General features: G+C 45.2%; 1 protein-coding gene across 3 annotated transcripts in view; it reads right to left on the bottom strand.

Moving 5' to 3' along the window:
- The window catches only part of LOC309646914 (uncharacterized protein), a 172,964-nt gene that overhangs the window by 3,830 nt on the left and 149,848 nt on the right, over positions 1-19,286 (bottom strand). Inside the window, exons 1-3 of one of the 3 annotated variants that reach the window (XR_014255646.1) lie at positions 6,739-9,830; positions 5,101-5,169; positions 3,288-3,381 (exon numbers count right to left, since the gene is read on the bottom strand). Coding sequence is in view for 1 of the 3 variants with exons in the window: in XM_082433758.1 (XP_082289884.1) it covers positions 215-331; positions 3,288-3,381 (211 nt within the window). In the remaining 2 variants the exon portion in view is untranslated. Of the gene's footprint in view, positions 1-214; positions 332-3,287; positions 3,382-5,100; positions 5,170-6,738; positions 9,831-19,286 lie in introns of those variants that run through there. The other 2 variants (XR_014255647.1, XM_082433758.1) reach the window with 2 other exon arrangements.

Here is a 19,286-nt window from a genome sequence, read left to right as displayed (position 1 = left end):
ACTGCCCTCCTCCAGGGTCGACTCGCAGCCCCGAGCGTGGGCCCGTCATGGTCCCCGTCCTCCCCACCCCGGAGGCACAAACCCCCTCTCCCGTTTACTTTATCCTCGTTGTTGGAGGACTTTATTTTTATGGCTACCTTGCCAGCCGCAGAAAACAAACCACAACAGCACTTCCGATTGTCTCCACACCCGCTGTGCCTGGAGCAAACCCCACCTGAAGCCATCGTCTGCGACAGTGCTCCTTTCGTCCACGTGCAAACGTTTCCAGCAGGCCTCTGAAAGGCAGCCGCTTTCCCGCAAACACTGCAATTTCAGATATTAATGGCAGCCCCTTGATTAGACATCAAAAGTCCATAAGTGAGCGTTTGAAATGGCATTTCTAAAAGGCAAATCTACCCATTTCAAGTGGCTCCGCAGGGTTGTCCGAGAACTGCATTGGTCTTGTTAGGCAGCAAGTTAGCCATGAGCAACGAGAGGTGGTCCCCTCGGCGGAATGTCCAGCAGCCGCCTAATCCCGCCAAGCCATTTTGCCAACCCCGCCCCAAACACGCCCCCATCAGTACTCCAAAATGGCCAGGGCACCGAAAACCCCCCCTGGCCGACTGGAGGGACTGTCCTCACTCTGGCGCATGCACACACCTCAGGCTATCATGTCCTTAGATAACCTTTGGGCTCATTAAGTGTTCATAAATATTCTATGAATACATACATCTAATTATAACAGACTGCATTATGGGAAGGACATGCGCAGCAGAGCCTCTTGTTATATAACCTGGAGCTGTCAATTAAGACTATCAATCAATGACCTCCTGGATTACGCAGAAACCTTGCCTAAAAAGCTCTACACCCCAGTCCTTGGGGGCCATTGCCTTCCTTGGCCTGGCCCACCTCTCTTTTGAGGTGTTCCCTCTGTTCTCTCCTTATCTTCAGTAAACTCTCTTGCAACGGGTAAGACCTCAGATTCTTCCTTGCGTCCTTACCAAGAACCAAGGCCCATGGGAGAAGGGGTCTCCAGACTCTCTTCTGCTAACAGTGTTTACCAATTTTTGAAAATTCATTTGCACCACCCCTAGGAAAACACTCGGGTAGGTAGCACTAGTTATTCTTCACTCTAATAGTCACCTTTTTCAGATACCTACAGAGAATCTGAGCCTCGCAGCAGCCAAGAAGAAGAAGAAATAATAGAAAAGGAAAGACAGTGGGGTGGGGGAGACATTGGGTGAAATCTCGCCCCTACCCCACGCGGGTCCATGAGGCACAGGGAGGGGCAGCTGAACACTCCCCCGGCTCCTCTGCAAGCGCCTGGTCGCATCCCTTCAACTTTAATAAACCAGGACCTCAAGGATTTCAGATCTGAAAATCTGCAAGGAAGGGGCTTGCATCCAAGTGGCTCACCCTTCCTGGGGGAGAAAAACGCAAGAACTGGAAGCTACTCCTTCCAGGAAATATTTGTGAACCACTTGATATGTGCCCGGTCCTGTGAGAGGTCACGTGACAGGCCCCCCTCGTGCCCTGCTCCCCACCACCCCCTCACACTTTCCCATCTTTCCACAGGAACCACAGCATTCTTTGAGGACGAAATCTCTCACTTTAAGAAGCCCTCGGGGGTTCTAGAAAGAGCAACAACTTCAAAATCAGACTGATCTTGACTTCAGTAAAAGCTCTGCCTCTTTGTAGCTGTGGGTGCTTGAAAGAGTAACTTAACTCCACTAAACCTCAGTTTTCTCATCAGTAAAATGGGGAGAACATCTACTTCATAGGATTATCATGAGACTTAACAAGATAACGTAGCAAAGAACATAGCCCAGGGTCCAAAGCCAGTAAACGTTCAGTAAATATTAGTTTCCTCATTCTGGCCCCTTTCCATTTTCTGGTTTATTCCAACATCCTCTGAACAGCACCGGACTTGAAAACCTACCTTCCTAATTCACCCAAGCTGCTGTACTAACACCTCAGAAGCCCAGCTCTTACTTCTCTTCACCTCGACATTGACTTCCTGTTACATGCACGTGGGTACAAGAGTTTGTGTTCCTCTAACCCTGGTAGCCAGTGTACTAGTCAGGATTTTTTTTAGTGCAAGAGACAGAAATCTAATTTGCTCAAACACGGTCTGGAAGGGCATTGATTCCCACCCCCGAGAACTTACGTGCTGGCTTATGCAGGGCCCTGTAACGTCACCCAGCTCTCTCCGGCTCCATTTCTCATTCTGCTTTCCTTTGTGGCTCAGCCCCCTCTCCTGCTGCAGATGGCTTGTCTGATGGGTGGGAAAGATGGCTCTCTGCGTCCCCGGAATCTCATCCTCCCAGCGTATCGACCTCCATAAAAAGAGGATGCATCACCCACAGTGCCTACACACCAACTCCAGGGATTTGCCCCAGCTGGCCCTGTGAGAGTCACATCTTTGTACAACTGAGGGGACAGGCAGATCACAGTGGCTGGAGCTTCTGGTGGAACCTCAGGGCAAGAAAGGGTCATCATGACATTCTGGAGGGCACATGCCCGCTGCAGCCAAGGATCCCGGGCCCAGCGACCCAGGGCCTTACCCCTGGAGCATTAGAGGAAGCCCAGCCCAACTGGGGTCTGTAATGGGAGTCAGGGGCGGGCTTCCTACCCGACCCTCCCTTGGGGGCAGGGGTAGAATCCAAACCAGGCTTTCCACGTAACCCATAGAAACTTCGGGTCACAGAATGGGACAAGGCAGGTTTCCCCAGCATCCGGCCTCAGGAGATCAAGCTACAAAAGTGTGGAAAGGAACAGCAGAGCTACCCAGGGCCACTCGAGCACCTGGTCGAATGCAGGAAGTACTAAGCGCCATGACCTTGACCCTCTGTGCAGCTCAGAGCTTTGTCTTGCTGGACCAGAAATGGAGAAGAGTGAAACTGGAACATGGCAGCTAAGTCAAGTCTTTCAAGGGTTCCCATCACACTGACAAAGCACTTCCGGCCTTACATTTATCTGCTCTCAGGACACACACACACACACACACACACACACACACACACACACACGGGCGCGTGCGCGCCAGGTGCTGTGGTGAGGACGGTTACAGGGAAGTGTCTGCAGAGAGAACAAGAGGGTTGTTTGGCCTTTACTAGATGCATTTTATCTGGGCATCACAGGAATACTTTTGAAATATTTAATTAGGTCACAACATGTCTGTAAGGAAGGTATTATTATTCACCTTCCCCAACTGAAAAAACTGAAAGAAAAAAGTTCAAAGCGCTCCCAGGAAGTGGGATTTCCAGCAGCGTGACGGTCACAGATTCTGAACGTGGCCACCAACTCACCTCTTCCCCTCTCCCGTGTCCGTGAGTGTGCCTTAGCAGCCGGAGGTCCAAATCCACGTGGTTTAAGCTGAGAAGTCCACACAGCGCTGGATTCCTAAAGAGGAGGAGAAATTTTAAATATAAAAAATATTTTTAGCTTAATCTCACCTGCTTGTAGAGGTCATTGAATCCATTTCTCACTCTAGTCCTGGCCTGCAACGTTTTCTTTGAATATATCAAGGCACAGGGAACCATCCCCAGAAAACACTGGTTCCAAGACCAGACACCAGCAATTGTTGGAACATCCCATGTCTTATTAAGTTAGAATTAGTCTCTTCCTAACTCTATGCGCTACGTCTATTTTTGCGCATTGGAATCCATTCATGTTTTCTTCCTTCCTTTCTATCTTCCAGCTATTATTGATTAAGAACCTACTCTGTGCTGTGTAAATTGGCTTGAGCACCAAGGCACAGCATTGAAGAAGAGAGAAGGGCCCTTGCCTCATGGGGATTATAGTTTGATGGATAAAGAGAAAAAAAAAAAAGAAAACAAATGAACAAAAATTTCAACTTGTGCTAAGCCTTATAGTGGAAATGAAACAGGATGATGAGATAGTGCGGGCCCGGGAGGAGGGGCTTTCTATGAGGGGTTATGAAGGGCTAAGGCGACATATGAGCTGCAACGTGAATGTTCCTGGAATCACACAGCATATTTCCAGCCCTCTTGCCTCAGCCTCTGCTCATATTTGAAGACAGATACCATGACACTCACGCACGCGTGTGTAGGCATATGTAGGCACGCAGACACAGCTGTCTTCTTTCCTCTTGGTTAAACATCGATATTCCTCTATCATTTCAAATGTATAAATCTGTCCATCAGTGTTGCTCTTAAAATATAGTGTTCAAAACTGGAGAGTCCACTTTAAATTTGGTCTGACGGATACAGGAGGGGTGGGTCCATGCACTCACGCTCTTGTTCTGGACTCCATCCTACCATTAACTAGACTTCTGTGCTTCCAGACATTGGGGTGCCAGAGTCGCAATCGGCTTTGACAACCTGTATGCATTAGTTCTCCCATTAAGCACTCAGCCAACTAAGTACAGTAAGTCTATCACATGTGCTGCTGCTGAGCGTCGTCACTAGTATCCTGTAATTTTGTCATTTTGGGTGGGGAGGGGTGGTCAAGAGGAGGGCCTGGGTCTCACCCTTTTTCTGTTAAAGCCATTTTGCTACCTGCTTAATTTTTTTTTTTTTTTTTTAGTGCAGATATTGTCATTAGGATTTTAACTGTCCTACATTTCACTCTCAGATTTGATAAGCATGACACCAACATTCAGATCCAACTCATGATAAAAACATCTCCCAAGAGGGGACAGGGAAGGACTGTGGACAGTCAAGCAGTTATCAACCCAACTAAAATACAGTGAGCCAGTCCACAGAAAAGAGAAATATGCAAGACACTTGCTGAAATCCAAATACACTTACACATTCATTCAAGACCCAGCGAACAAAGAAAGAAGGTCATTGTGGCATTAAACGGGTGCTGAATCTTGAATTTGAATTCTCAAAAACTCTCCTTTTGAAACTCTGTTCTAAATATGTGTTCTAGAATCTTGCCTACTCTATCTATGGGCTCACCAGTTTACGGAACACATACCTTTATTTTCCCCTTGAAAATTCCAACATTAGTCCCTGGGTCATGGTCCAGGGTCCCCCAGAGGTTGCTGACAGCACTGACGCAGTTGAAAATGAAGGTGTTTTCTCAACGTCCTAAGACGCAATCCATTTGGGGCCAGAGACTTAGAAACTTAGAACCCATAACAGCCTCACTTACAATCATTGATCTAATGTTGGGTTCCTTTTATGGTCATCAGTCCACCCATTTCCAGTAAGATTCTCATCCCTAAAAAAAAATGTAGGTAGAAAATAGGAATTGAACACTTCTCCATTTATTGCTTTTCGTGTATCGTTTTTGTTGTTCATACCTTTTATTTGAGGATATAGAGAAGTTCCCCAACAGTAAAGCAGAAGGTGATAGAAAGGAAACCTATATAAGAAATAAATGAAAGACAAATACCGCACAATGTCACTCATATGCGGAATATTAAAAAAAAAAGTGAACAAACCAAACCAAATGAAAACAAACACATAGACACAGAGAACAGAGTAGTGGTTACCAGAGGGGAAGGGGCAGGGGGGTGGGCGAAATGGGTAAAGGGGGTCAACTGTATGGTGATGAATGGAAACTAAATTTTTGGTGGGTATACAGAAATAGACATATAATGTTGTACACATGAAACTTACATCATGTTATAAGCCAATGTTACTGCAATTTTTAAAATCTTTAAAAAAGAAAAAATGAGATTTTACACCTATCTTTTTAGGATATTTTGAAAATTAAATTTCTAAATTCATATGTGCCTGGTCTAAGCACTATGCTAAGAAATTTCTTTAAGCTTCAGATGACATTCTCTTTCACACCCAAGGTTTTTATAATTACAAAGTATTCCCTCTTTGATCTGAAATAATTCCACAGCAGCAATATCCATTGTTGCTTCTTTTAACTTCCTAGAAATAGAACTGTCGCCAAAACAAGTGGGAAATCTATCGGCAGCTCTGTTTTCACTGAGTGAGGGGTCCAGCCGAGGTCCGGTTATTTCCAGCCCTCGCTGGTGATTCGCTCATTCCCCTAAGCCTGTCTTGGGGTTTGTATCGGGAACATGTGATTCACTTCCTCTCTCAGGCTGGGGGATTCCACATGGACAAACAACGCCCCTTCTCTTTTAAGCTTGACTGAGAAACTCTCCATCTTGTGAAGGGGACATTCTCAAAAGGAGGAAGTCCTGTTTCAGTCACCCTTTTGCAAGGGTTGCTGCTGACCTTATGATCAATCTCATCACCAGGAAAGGAACTCAAATATGGGTTGTGCCTACCTAATTAGGTATGTCCCCAAAACAATATATAAAGTATGCTTTTAACTTGGGGCTTTATAAAGACCCTACAGTCATGTTGATGAGATATATATATATATATATATAGTCAAAATACTGGTTAATACACCAGTATTCAACAAATAGATGAATACAGAAATAAAATATAAGAAATATGTATTATATATATGCTATTTTCTGAATGCTGCGATTGTTCTTAAGTGAGTTGAAACACAACTGAGGTCATAAAGTTCCACTTGTCTCCATGTTTATCTATGCTTTTTTGGATGAGGTTATTTGAAGAAAAGGAGACAGAAAAGAGGAAGCAGAGGAGGAAGGGGAGGGCTGATATTTCGGAGGACCTACTATGCTGCAGGTGTTTTTGACACCTCGTTGTACTTTATGTACATGTGCACACATGATGAAACAACTGTTATTACCACCCCATTTTACATCTGAGAAAACGGGAGCTCAGATGAGCTCAAATAAGTGAAATAATGAAATCAGTAAAAGGCAGAAAATGGACACAAAATGAGTCTCACCCTTCTGGCCAAATAGGGAAGGATTCAGGGTCACTTTCAGCCTCGAAGGTGTGCCCAGGAATCTGCTGCAGCACAGTCACAAGCAGGGGTGAGGAATGGCAAGTCAATGGAGATGACGAAGGACAAAGAAACTGCTAAACATTTCTCCCTGCTGATCAACGGAATCAGTATGGGAGGAGACACCTGTCGCCAATGGGAAGAGCAAGGCTGCCTGTCTCCCCTCACTTTCTGCCGTCTCCGCTTCCTTCATCAGGCTGTGATGCTTTGCTGCCTTCTACATCACAGCCTCTGGAAATGTGCCTGCATCCTCGGCATCCTTAATGCAGCCGCCTGCCTTCCCGCCCCCCCGGGGCCCGGGTCCGCTGCCCCTTGTCCGCTGCAGGCGGCGCCCCCAGAGAGGGTGCTTGGCGCTGGGGAGAGGGGCTGGGGGCACGCGGCAGACGTTCACCGGCTCCTGCACCATCCTTAAGCGGGAAGAGTGTGTCACCAGATGATAAAATGCTAAACGACAACTCATTTTCATTCTGCGGAACAGATTTGTTGAATATTTCATTCCTGTCACCTGCTCCTTTTCGGGCCACCGTCACACGGCTGGAAGGGCTCCCCGGGGAATCGCTTGACAGGTTGGCGCCTGCAGCGAGCGTGGGTCCTAAGGCTCGGCTTCCCGGCGCAGCCCCGGGGCGCCGGCTCCGTTGGTGTCTCAACACTGCCCTCTGCTGGGCGGCGGCGCTGGCAACGCCCCGAGCGGAGACGCGCGGCCACCGAGCGGTTGAACGGAGAGGGGTCACCTATGCGGGAGGGGAGACGGCGCCAAGGGGTGTGTAGCTGTATACAAGGGGGCACAGCAGAAATCCACCGCCTTCGAGGGCATCGGACCTCACCGGATGGATGCTCAGCTGCTCCTTCTTTCCGCCGCGCGGCCGCTGCTACCCGCTCCCAGGCTGTCAGTGCACAGATGAAGAAAGCCACTGTCGCCGAGGACTTCCCTGCCTGAAAGAGATTTGCTTGGGGAACGAAGATACGTGTGTGTTGGGGGCTTGGGGGAGGGTTGCTACTAGGAAAGAACGAAAAAACACCTGGGGCGTATATACAAGATTTCCAGATTCAGGGTCCAGTGATAAACCATTCACCCCAGCTGGGAACCACCATCCCCCCAAGAAGCACTCCCTGAGGGGACCCAGCCCCGCCCGCCTAGCCGGCTGCTGTCCCTCCCCTTCAGGCTGCGTTCCTGGCACTATTCCCCGGTCAGTCACCCCAACTTGCCGCTCCCCCGCCAGCCCTCTCCTTCCCAAGTCCATCCTCCACTCAACCCAAGGAGATCTACATTAAATGACTCAATTAACATAAAGCTCTTCATACAGTGTTAGGCATGGGGTAAGCACTCAAGAAATTTTAGCTAGAAATTTAGTTATCTCTGATCAGCCACTTCCTGCCCAGTGAATGCTTTAAGGGGCTCCCTACATACGTCTCAGATAAAATCAGCGGGCCTCTGCCTAGCTCTCCGCTTCCTCCTCAAGCATCTTCTCAAGCTTTACAAACCAGCGATGGAACCCCTGGGGCTCTCCCATGCACACCCTGTGTCTGATCTCTGCCAGTGGTAATGCCAATCCCTTTACCTACTAGACCCTCTCCTGGCCCCTTCATCTGTTTATTTATCCAAGACTCAAGCCTTGCTGAAGGCCTCTTCTCCTTCAGGAGTTTCCTAAGTGTCTGCTTAGGAGTCTGTCTGCCCTCCATGTACGAGCTTCTTGAATTCCAGGACTGTCTGAGTCATCTTTCCATCCCGTACAGCCTGCACAGTACCTGGAGACACTTGAGACTCACCACATGTTCACTGCATGAGTGAATGAATGAAGGCAGGAAAGAATGCACACACCAGAGGGGTCCCAGAAGCACCTACCTGCCCCAACCATCTCCTTGTACCTGCCAACTCAGAGTCTTATGACTTAATCTGCTCCTGTGGCGGTTGGGAAGGACACAGCATCACCTCCTGGGAGGCTTTGGCCAGTCAAGCTCACCTGGACCTTCAACTTTTTAAATTAGATGAAGCTGGCCACTTCAAGCCTAGCTACCTTTGAAAAGGGACGTGATTTTTGGAGGAGAGGAGAGAGCGGTTCTGGAGACTTGCGAACTTGGCAGAGGACAGGTCTGGCAGGAGTACAAGAATTGAGACCCAGGAGAGAGCTATTAGGACACTAGGCACACAAGGAAAGAAGAGAGTGTGGGAGCTCCGCAGAGGGGCTCAGAGGAGAGGGAAATTGCCTGGTCCCTTGTACGTGCCAAATGCTGCTTATATCCCTTCTGAACCTCACGCCAACCATAGAAGATCATGATCCCCATTTTCTCAATGGGAAATTGAGGCTCAGATGGATTTGGTTCCGTACCTGAGGTCACACAGCAACTAAGTGACAACCCTAAGATTCAGACCCGGGCTCCATGACTTTAAGCCTATATTTTCGCATTACGTTAACGTTTGCTCGGCTTTGAGAAGAAAGGCCAAAGCACCTGGCACAAGCAGGAACTAACCTCCCACCTCTGAGTAAAGTGGTCTAGCCCTTCTAAAGATCATCCTCCTCTCCATCTTGGGAGTACCGGTAGATTTCTCCATCTCTTAAACAGGCCCCCTTGAATATTAAGGGTCACCTATAATTCAGACCCCCTCATACCTCCCAGTCTGGGCAAGTCCTAGGTCTGATGGGGATCAGTAATTGAAGAGTCTCATTTCCCATCTTATATAGGCGATGTCCACTTTCATATGCCCCACGTTACTAGGAAATATGAGACGCTACTTCATCACGTTCCGTCCCTGTGTCACACTTCCTTAGGCATCAGTAGGATTAAATAGCAGTGATTAAAGAGATCTAATCGACTATTACAGTCTTCAGAGAAGAAACCCAAGCTCACAAATCTCTGTACTTTGGTGTTTCAGGGAAACCCAGACTTGTGTCTCAACTTTATATCACAAAATGGTGTTGCAGTGAACCAGGAGCTTAGAGCTAAGAATTTGAGTGTGCCATGTTTTTACCGAGTCCAAGTTCGCTCTGCTTGCCACACGACAGGCCAATCAATTGGAGACGAGGTGCTGAGGCAAGGAAGACCAGACGGAGAAGATGGCAGAGTAAAGTCTCAAAACAACCGTCTTATCGGGGTTTGGATGCCAGTTTCTTTTATAGCACAGAGAGGGGGAGGTGGTGAGGAAGTAAAGTACAAACCACAAGTTTTGCAAATATCGCCTGGAATGGCCAGCCTCGGGGAGGGGATGTGTTAATTTCTTCTTTCTTGCAGCCATCCACAGGTGGACAGGGGCCGGATGTTTCCCTGAACAAAGGCACTTTGGTTTACCATTCAGGCGGAGGGGCGGGGTGCCCCGAGGCAGGCCATTAGGGATAGACAGTCTCCTTTTCGTGAATGAAAGCAGCGGAAAGCAAAGGTTAAAGTAAAGGAAACAGATCCAACCTATAATCAGATTTAGCCCTTCCCTGTTACAATGTCAGCAGGGAAATCAAATCTCAAGTCTTCGACATTAAGATCCACTGAATTCCACATGCATCCCACATGACCCTCCAGTGATACTATACGTGGCAAGAGTCAGAAATAGCAGCCTGAGAGCAGTGGTTCTCAAACTTCCGTGTCCATCACAATCATTTGGAGGATTATTAAAATACAGACAACTGTGCCTCAAAATCCCTGGAGTTTCTGATTCAGTAGGACTGGGGAAATCCCAGAATTTTGGTTTCTAACCAATTGCCAAGAGATGCGGGTGCTGTTGGTGTGAAGCGCATACTTGGAGTACCGCTGCCCCCGAGCAGGTGTAGCCGGAGTCAGTGGAAGAGCCCAGAAGAGTAAGGCCCGGGACTGGAGCACTCCCTGAGCATCCCCAGGTGGCTTCATCCTTAACTTACACTGGTCACCAAGGCATGTATCCTCTAGTAGAGTTACTTTTCTGTTGTGAAATGCATTTTTAAGCCTCTACTTACCAACTCTGCATGTGCAAAAAACTCCAGAGGCCTCTAGGTGGGTTAGGGCTCATTTGGTTTAAGTGACAGAAAGCCTGGCTCCGGCTGAAATAAACACAAATATATTGCAAAATAAAAACAAATGTATTGGTTCCAAAAGCGAGAAGTCTAAACCTGGCTTGATCAGGGCTCGAATGACGTCACCAGGACCAATTTCTCTTTCTCAACCCCTCCTTTCTCGTGCTCTGTCTCCTCTCTCCCTTTCTCCTTCACATAGTCTCCGTTACCATGAGTCCTTTTCACTGGGGTCTAAAGAAGGCTACTGAAGCTAAAGGCCTGGCAAATTCTTACATTAAAATCTTTCCCAGGAGTCCCAGCCAAAATCGCATTCTTGTGATCACTTCTCATTGACACAAATTGAAGCAAGCCCTCGCCCCGAACCAAACGGGAAAATGGCAATTCACATTAGGCTGACATGACGTACTCCACTCTTGATCCCCAGACAAATCGCAGGCGTTTGGAAGGGGACAGGTGCATGGATTCCGGACCTCCCCAGGCCATCAGGCGTCACTGCCACTGCTAACTGCCAAATCTAATGGGCACTCTTCCATCTGAATCTCCCCTGACTTCAATGGAGCATTTGCCTCCCTCCTTGGACCGCTCTTCTCCTGGCTTTCTTGATTACATACTTTCCTTGCCCTCCTCCAATTTCAGTCTACTTTTCAGGATCATCTTCTTGTGCCACTTAAATCCAGGTGTACATCAAGGATTTTTCCTTAGGGCTCTTTCTGTTTTAAGTACTTTCTAGGATGCCATCCACGCTCTTGCTTTTAAATACCACCCTAAGGCAGTTGATTCCCAAATGTATATCTCCATTCATGGGATATTGCAGAATAATGGTCCTCCAAAGATGTGTACATCCTAATTTCCATAACCTGTGGCTATGTTACGTCACATGGCAAAGGGGGATTATGGTTGCTAATCAGCTGACCTTGAGATAGGAAGGATATCCTGGATTATCCAGTGGACCCAGTGTCCCATAAGTAAAAGGGTGAGACAGAAGAGTCAGTGCCAGACTGGTGTGATGTGACAAAAACTCCACTGTGGTTGCTGCTTTGAAGATGGAGAAGGGGCCACAAGCCAAGGAATTTGGGCAACCACTAAAAGTGGGAAAAGCAAGAAAATGTGTTGTTATGTGTGTTACCTAGGACCCCAGAAAAGCCCTGACAACACCTTGATTTTAGCCTAGTGAGACCTATTTTGGAATTCTGACCTCCAGAACTGGAAGCGCATAAATTTGTATTATTTTAAGCCATGAAGTTTGTGGCAATTAGTTATGGTAGCGATAGGAAACTAATACAGATTTTAGTCTATTGATTCTCAAATAGATATCTCCATCCCAGATACTTTACATGGCAAAGATGTTTTGAAGCCAGCATATGTGGCGAAAATTGCATCTAATGGAAAATACCCTTGAAAATTCCTTAAATCATTCACAAAACATACAAGGATTTTTCTATACATGCATGTACAGTAACATATGTGTACAAATGCATACTGAGTTTGGCTTGTGCTTAGTGGTATGTTACTAAAGCAATGTGTGTTTAGGCCCTAGAGCAGGGATCAGCACACTTTATCTGTAAAAAGCAAAATAGTAAAAATCTTTGTCTTTGGGAGCAAAACTGTCTCTTTCTTAACTTTGCTAATATATCGCTAAAGCGGCCATAGATAACTCACCAACAAAAAAAAGTGTTGATGCCATCCCCTAAAAGTTTATTTATAAACACTGAAATTTGAATTTCATATAATTTTCACATGTCATGAAATATTCTTTCTAAAAAACATTTTTAGGGCGGTCTGGGCAAGATGGCGGAAGGGTAAGACACGGAGATCACCTTCCTTCCCACAGATACATTAGAAATACATCTACACGTGGAACTGCTCCTACAGAACACCCACTGAACGCTGGCAGAAGACGTCAGACCTCCCAAAAGGCAAGAAACTCCCCACGTACTTGGGTAGGGCAAAAGAAAAAAGAAATAACAGAGACGAAAGAATAGGGACGGGACCTGCACCAGTGGGAGGGAGCCGTGAAGGAGGAAAGGTTTCCATGCACTAGGAAGCCCCTTCGCGGGTGGAGACTGCGGGTGGCGGGGGGGAAGCTTCGGAGCCACGGAGGAGAGCGCAGCCACAGGGGTGCGGAGGGCAAAGCGGAGAGATTCCCGCACAGAGGCTCGGCGCCGAGCAGCGCTCACCAGCCCAAGAGGCTTGTCTGCTCCCCCGCCGGGGCGGGCGGGGCTGGGAGCTGAGGCTCGGGCTTCGGTCGGATCGCAGGGAGAGGACTGGGGTTGGCGGCGTGAACACAGCCTGAAGGGGCTAGTGCGCCACAGCTAGCCGGGAGGGAGTCCGGGAAAAGGTCTGCAGCTGCCGAAGAGGCAAGAGACTTTGTCTTACCTCCTTGTTTCCTGGTGCGCGAGGAGAGGGGATTCAGAGCGCCGCCTAAACGAGCTCCAGAGACGGGCACGAGCCGTGGCTGTCAGCACGGACCCCAGAGATGGGCAGGAGACGCTAAGGCTGCTGCTGCCGCCACCAAGAAGCCTGTGTGCGAGCCCAGGTCACTCTCCACACCGCCCCTCCCGGGAGCCTGTGCAGCCCGCCACGGCCAGCGTCCCGTGAGCCAGGGACAACTTCCCCGGGAGAGCGCACGGCGCGCCTCGGGCTCGTGCAACGTCACGACGCCTCTGACGCCGCAGGCTCGCCCCGCCTCCTCCGCACCGCTCCCTCCCCCCCGCCTGAGTGAGCCAGAGCCCGCGAAGCAGCTGCTCCTTTAACCCCATCCTGTCTGGGCGGGGAACAGACGCCCTCGGGCGACCTACACTCAGAGGCGGGTCCAAATCCAAAGCTGAACCCCGGGAGCTGTGCGAACAAAGAAGAGAAAGGGAAATCTCTCCCAGCAGCCTCAGAAGCAGCGGATTAAAACTCCACAAACAACTTGATGTGCCTGCATCTGTTGAATACCTGAATAGACAACGAATCATCCCAAATTCAGGAGGTGGACTTTGGGAGCAGGATATATTAATTTTTCCACTTTTCCTTTTTTTGTGAGTGTGTATGTATATGCTCCTGGGTGAGATTTTGTCTGTATAGCTTTGCTTTCACCATTAGTCCTAGGGTTAGGTCCGTCCGTTTTTTTTTGTTTTTTTTTTTACTTAAAGAATTTTTTTTTCCTAATAAATGTTTTCTTAATAATTTTTTCCTTATTTTCTATTTTTAGAAATTAAAAAAAAATTTAATAAGTGTTTTCATATTTGTTATTTCAAAAAATTAAAAAATTTTTTTCTTAATAAATTTTTTCTTAATAATTTTTTCTTATTTTTTATTATAATAGCTTTATTTTATTTTATTTTATCCTCTTTCTTTCTTTCTTTCTATTTTTTTCTCCCTTTTATTCTGAGCCGTGTGGATGAAAGGCTCTTGGTGCTCCAGCCAGGCATCAGGGCTGTGCCTCTGAGGTGGGAGAGCCAACTTCAGGACACTGGTCCACAAGAGACCACCCAGCTCCACGTAATACCAAACGGCGAAAATCTCTCAGAGATCTCCATCTCAACATCAAGACCCAGCTTCACTCAACGACCAGCAAGCTACAGTGCTGGACACCCTATGCCAAACAACTAGCAAGACAGGAACACAGCCCCATCCATTAGCAGAGAGGCTGCCTAAAATCATAATAAGGCCACAGACACCCCAAAACACACCACCAGACGTGGACGTGCCCACCAGAAAGACAAGATCCAACCTCATCCACCAGAACACAGGCACTAGTTCCCTCCACCAGGAAGCCTACACAACCCACTGAACCAAACTTAGCCACTGGGGACAGATAACAAAAACAACGGGAACTACGAATCTGCAGCCTGTGAAAAGGAGACCCCAAACACAGTAAGATAAGCAAAATGAGAAGACAAAAAAACACAAAGCAGATGAAGGAGCAGGGTCAAAACACACCAGACCTAACAAATGAAGAGAAAATAGGCAGTCTACCTGAAAAAGAATTCAGAATAATGATAGTAAAGATGATCCAAAATCTTGGAAATAGAATAGACAAAATGCAAGAAACATTTAACAAGGACGTAGAAGAACTAAAGAGGAACCAAGTAACGATGAAAAACACAATAAATGAAATTAAAAATACTCTAGATGGGATCAATAGCAGAATAACTGAGGCAGAAGAAAGGATAAGTGACCTGAAAGATAAAATAGTGGAAATAACTACTGCAGAGCAGAATAAAGAAAAAAGAATGAAAAGAACTGAGGACAGTCTCAGAGACCTCTGGGACAACATTAAACGCACCAACATTCGAATTATAGGGGTCCCAGAAGAAGAAGAGAAAAAGAAAGGGACTGAGAAAATATTTGAAGAGATTACAGTTGAAAACTTCCCTAATATGGGAAAGGAAATAGTTAATCAAGTCCTGGAAGCACAGAGAGTCCCATACAGGATAAATCCAAGGAGAAACACGCCAAGACACATATTAATCAAACTATCAAAAATTAAATATAAAGAAAACATATTAAAAGCAGCAAGGGAAAAACAACAAATAACACACAAGGGAATCCCCATAAGGTTAACATCTGACCTTTCAGCAGAAACTCTGCAAGCCAGAAGGGAGTGGCAGGATATACTTAAAGTGATGAAGGAGAAAAACCTACAACCAACGTTACTCTACCCAGCAAGGATCTCATTCAGATTTGATGGAGAAATTAAAACCTTTACAGACAAGCAAAAGCTGAGAGAGTTCAGCACCACCAAACCAGCTTTACAACAAATGCCAAAGGAACTTCTCTAGGCAAGAAACACAAGAGAAGGAAAACACCTACAATAACAAACCCAAAATATTTAAGAAAATGGGAATAGGAACATACATATCGATAATTACCTTAAATGTAAATGGATTAAGTGCTCCCACCAAAAGACACAGGCTGGCTGAATGGATACAAAAACAAGACCCATATATATGCTGTCTACAAGAGACCCACTTCAGACCTAGAGACACATACAGACTGAAAGTGAGGGGATGCAGAAAGATATTCCATGCAAATGGAAATCAAAAGAAAGCTGGAGTAGCAATTCTCATATCAGACAAAATAGACTTTAAAAGAAAGACTATTACAAGAGACAAAGAAGGACACTACATAATGATCAAGGGATCGATCCAAGAGGAAGGTATAACAATTGTAAATATTTATGCACCCAACATAGGAGCACCTCAATACATAAGGCAAATACTAACAGCCATAAAAGGGGAAATCGACAGTAACACAATCATAGTAGGGGACGTTAACACCCCACTTTCACCAATGGACAGATCATCCAAAATGAAAATAAATAAGGAAACACAAGCTTTAAATGATACATTAAACAAGATGGACTTAATTGATATTTATAGGACATTCCACCCAAAAACAACAGAATACACATTTTTCTCAAGTGCTCATGGAACATTCTCCAGGATAGATCATATCTTCGGTCACAAATCAAGCCTTGGTAAATTTAAGAAGATTGAAATCGTATCAAGTATCTTTTCCAACCACAATGCTATGACACTAGATATCAATTACAGGAAAAGATCTGTAGAAAATACATTCACATGGAGGCTACACAATACACTACTTGATAACGAAGTGATCACTGAAGAAATCAAAGGGGAAATCAAAAAATACCTAGAAACAAATGATAATGGAGACACGACGACCTAAAACCTATGGGATGCAGCAAAAGCAGTTCTAAGAGGGAAGTTTATAGCAATACAAGCCTACGTCAAGAAACAGGAAACATCTCGAATAAACAACCTAACCTTGCACCTAAAGCAATTAGAGAAAGAAGAGCAAAAAAACACCAAAGCTAGCAGAAGGAAAGAAATCATAAAGATCAGAACAGAAATAAATGAAAAAGAAATGAAGGAAACAATAGCAAAAATCAATGAAACTAAAAGCTGGTTCTTCGAGAAGATAAACAAAATTGATAAACCATTAGCCAGACTTATCAAGAGAAAAAGGGAGAAGACTCAAATCAATAGAATTAGAAATGAAAAAGGAGAAGTAACCACTGACACTGCAGAAATACAAACGATCATGAGAGATTACTACAAACAACTCTATGCCAATAAAATGGACAACCTGGAAGAAATGGACAGATTCTTAGAAATGCACAACCTGCCGAACCTGAACCAGGAAGAAATAGATAATATGAACAGACCAATCACAAGCACTGAAATTGAAACTGTGATTAAAAATCTTCCAACAAACAAAAGCCCAGGACCAGATGGCTTCACAGGCGAATTCTATCAAACATTTAGAGAAGAGCTAACATCTATCCTTCTCAAACTCTTCCAAAATATTGCAGAGGGAGGAACACTCCCAAACTCATTCTACGAGGCCACCAGCACCCTGATACCAAAACCAGACAAAGATGTCACAAAGAAAGAAAACTACCGGCCAATATCACTGATGAACATAGATGCAAAAATCCTCAACAAAATACTAGCAAACAGAATCCAACAGCACATTAAAAGGATCATACACCATGATCAAGTGGGGTTTATTCCAGGAATGCAAGGATTCTTCAATATACGCAAATCAATCAACGTGATACATCATATTAACAAATTGAAGGAGAAAAACCATATGATCATCTCAATAGATGCAGAGAAAGCTTTCGACAAAATTCAACACCCATTTATGATAAAAGCCCTGCAGAAAGTAGGCATAGAGGGAACTTTCCTCAACATAATAAAGGCCATATATGACAAACCCACAGCCAACATTGTCCTCAATGGTGAAAAACTGAAACCATTTCCACTAAGATCAGGAACAAGACAAGGTTGCCCACTCTCACCACTATTATTCAACATAGTTTTGGAAGTGTTAGCCACAGCAATCAGAGAAGAAAAAGAAATAAAAGGAATCCAAATCGGAAAAGAAGAAGTAAAGCTGTCACTGTTTGCAGATGACATGATACTATACATAGAGAATCCTAAAGATGCTACCAGAAAACTACTAGAGCTAATCAATGAATCTGGTAAAGTAGCAGGATACAAAATTAATGCACAGAAATCGCTTGCATTCCTATATACTAATGATGAAATATCTGAAAGTGAAATTAAGAAAACACTCCCGTTTACCATTGCAACAAAAAGAATAAAATATCTAGGAATAAACCTCCCTAAGGAGACAAAAGACCTGTCTGCAGAAAATTATAGGACACTGATGAAAGAAATTAAAGATGATACAAATAGATGGAGAGATATACCATGTTCTTGGATTGGAAGAATCAACATTGTGAAAATGACTCTACTACCCAAAGCAATATACAGATTCAATGCAATCCCTATCAAACTACCACTGGCATTTTTCACAGAACTAGAAAAAAAAATTCACAATTTGTATGGAGACACAAAAGACCCCGAATAGCCAAAGCAATCTTGAGAACGAAAAATGGAGCTGGAGGAATCAGGCTCCCTGACTTCAGACTATATTACAAAGCTACAGTAATCAAGACAGTTTGGTACTGGCACAAAAACAGAAATATAGATCAATGGAACAGGATCGAAAGCCCAGAGATAAACCCAAGCGCATATGGTCACCTTATCTTCGATAAAGGAGGCAAGCATATACAGTGGAGAAAAGACAGCCTCTTCAATAAGTGGTGCTGGGAAAATTGGACAGGTACATGTAAAAGTATGAAATTAGAACACTCCCTGACACCATACACAAAAATAAACTCAAAATGGATTAAAGACCTAAATGTAAGGCCAGACACTATCAAACTCTTAGAGGAAAACATAGGCAGAACACTCTATGACATAAATCACAGCAAGATCCTTTTTGACCCAGCCCCTAGAGAAATGGAAATAAAAACACAAATAAACAAATGGGACCTAATGAAACTTAAAAGCTTTTGCACAGCAAAGGAAACCATAAACAAGACTAAAAGACAACCCTCAGAATGGGAGAAAATATTTGCAAATGAAGCAACTGACAAAGGATTAATCTCCAAGATTTACAAGCAGCTCATGCAGCTCAATAACAAAAAAACAAACAACCCAATCCAAAAATGGGCAGAATACCTAAATAGACATTTCTCCAAAGAAGATATACAGATTGCCAACAGACACATGAAAGAATGCTCAACATCATTAATCATTAGAGAAATGCAAATCAAAACTACAATGAGGTATCATCTCACACCGGTCAGAATGGCCATCATCAAAAAATCTACAAACAATAAATGCTGGAGAGGGTGTGGAGAAAAGGGAACCCTCTTGCACTGTTGGTGGGAATGTAAATTGATACAGCCACTATGGAGAAGAGTATGGAGGTTCCTTAAAAAACTAAAAATAGAACTACCATATGACCCAGCAATCCCACTACTGGGCATATACCCTGAGAAAACCATAATTCAAAAAGAGTCATGTGGGCTTCCCTGGTGGCGCAGTGGTTGAGAATCCGCCTGCCAATGCAGGGGACACGGGTTCGAGCCCTGGTCTGGGAAGATCCCACATACCGCGGACCAACTAGGCCCGTGAGCCACAA

The sequence above is a fragment of the Balaenoptera physalus genome (assembly GCF_965194825.1).
Source record: "Balaenoptera physalus genome assembly, chromosome: 17".
Classification (NCBI taxonomy): Eukaryota; Metazoa; Chordata; class Mammalia; order Artiodactyla; family Balaenopteridae; genus Balaenoptera; species Balaenoptera physalus.
This window is presented reverse-complemented; position numbering and strand designations above follow the sequence as displayed.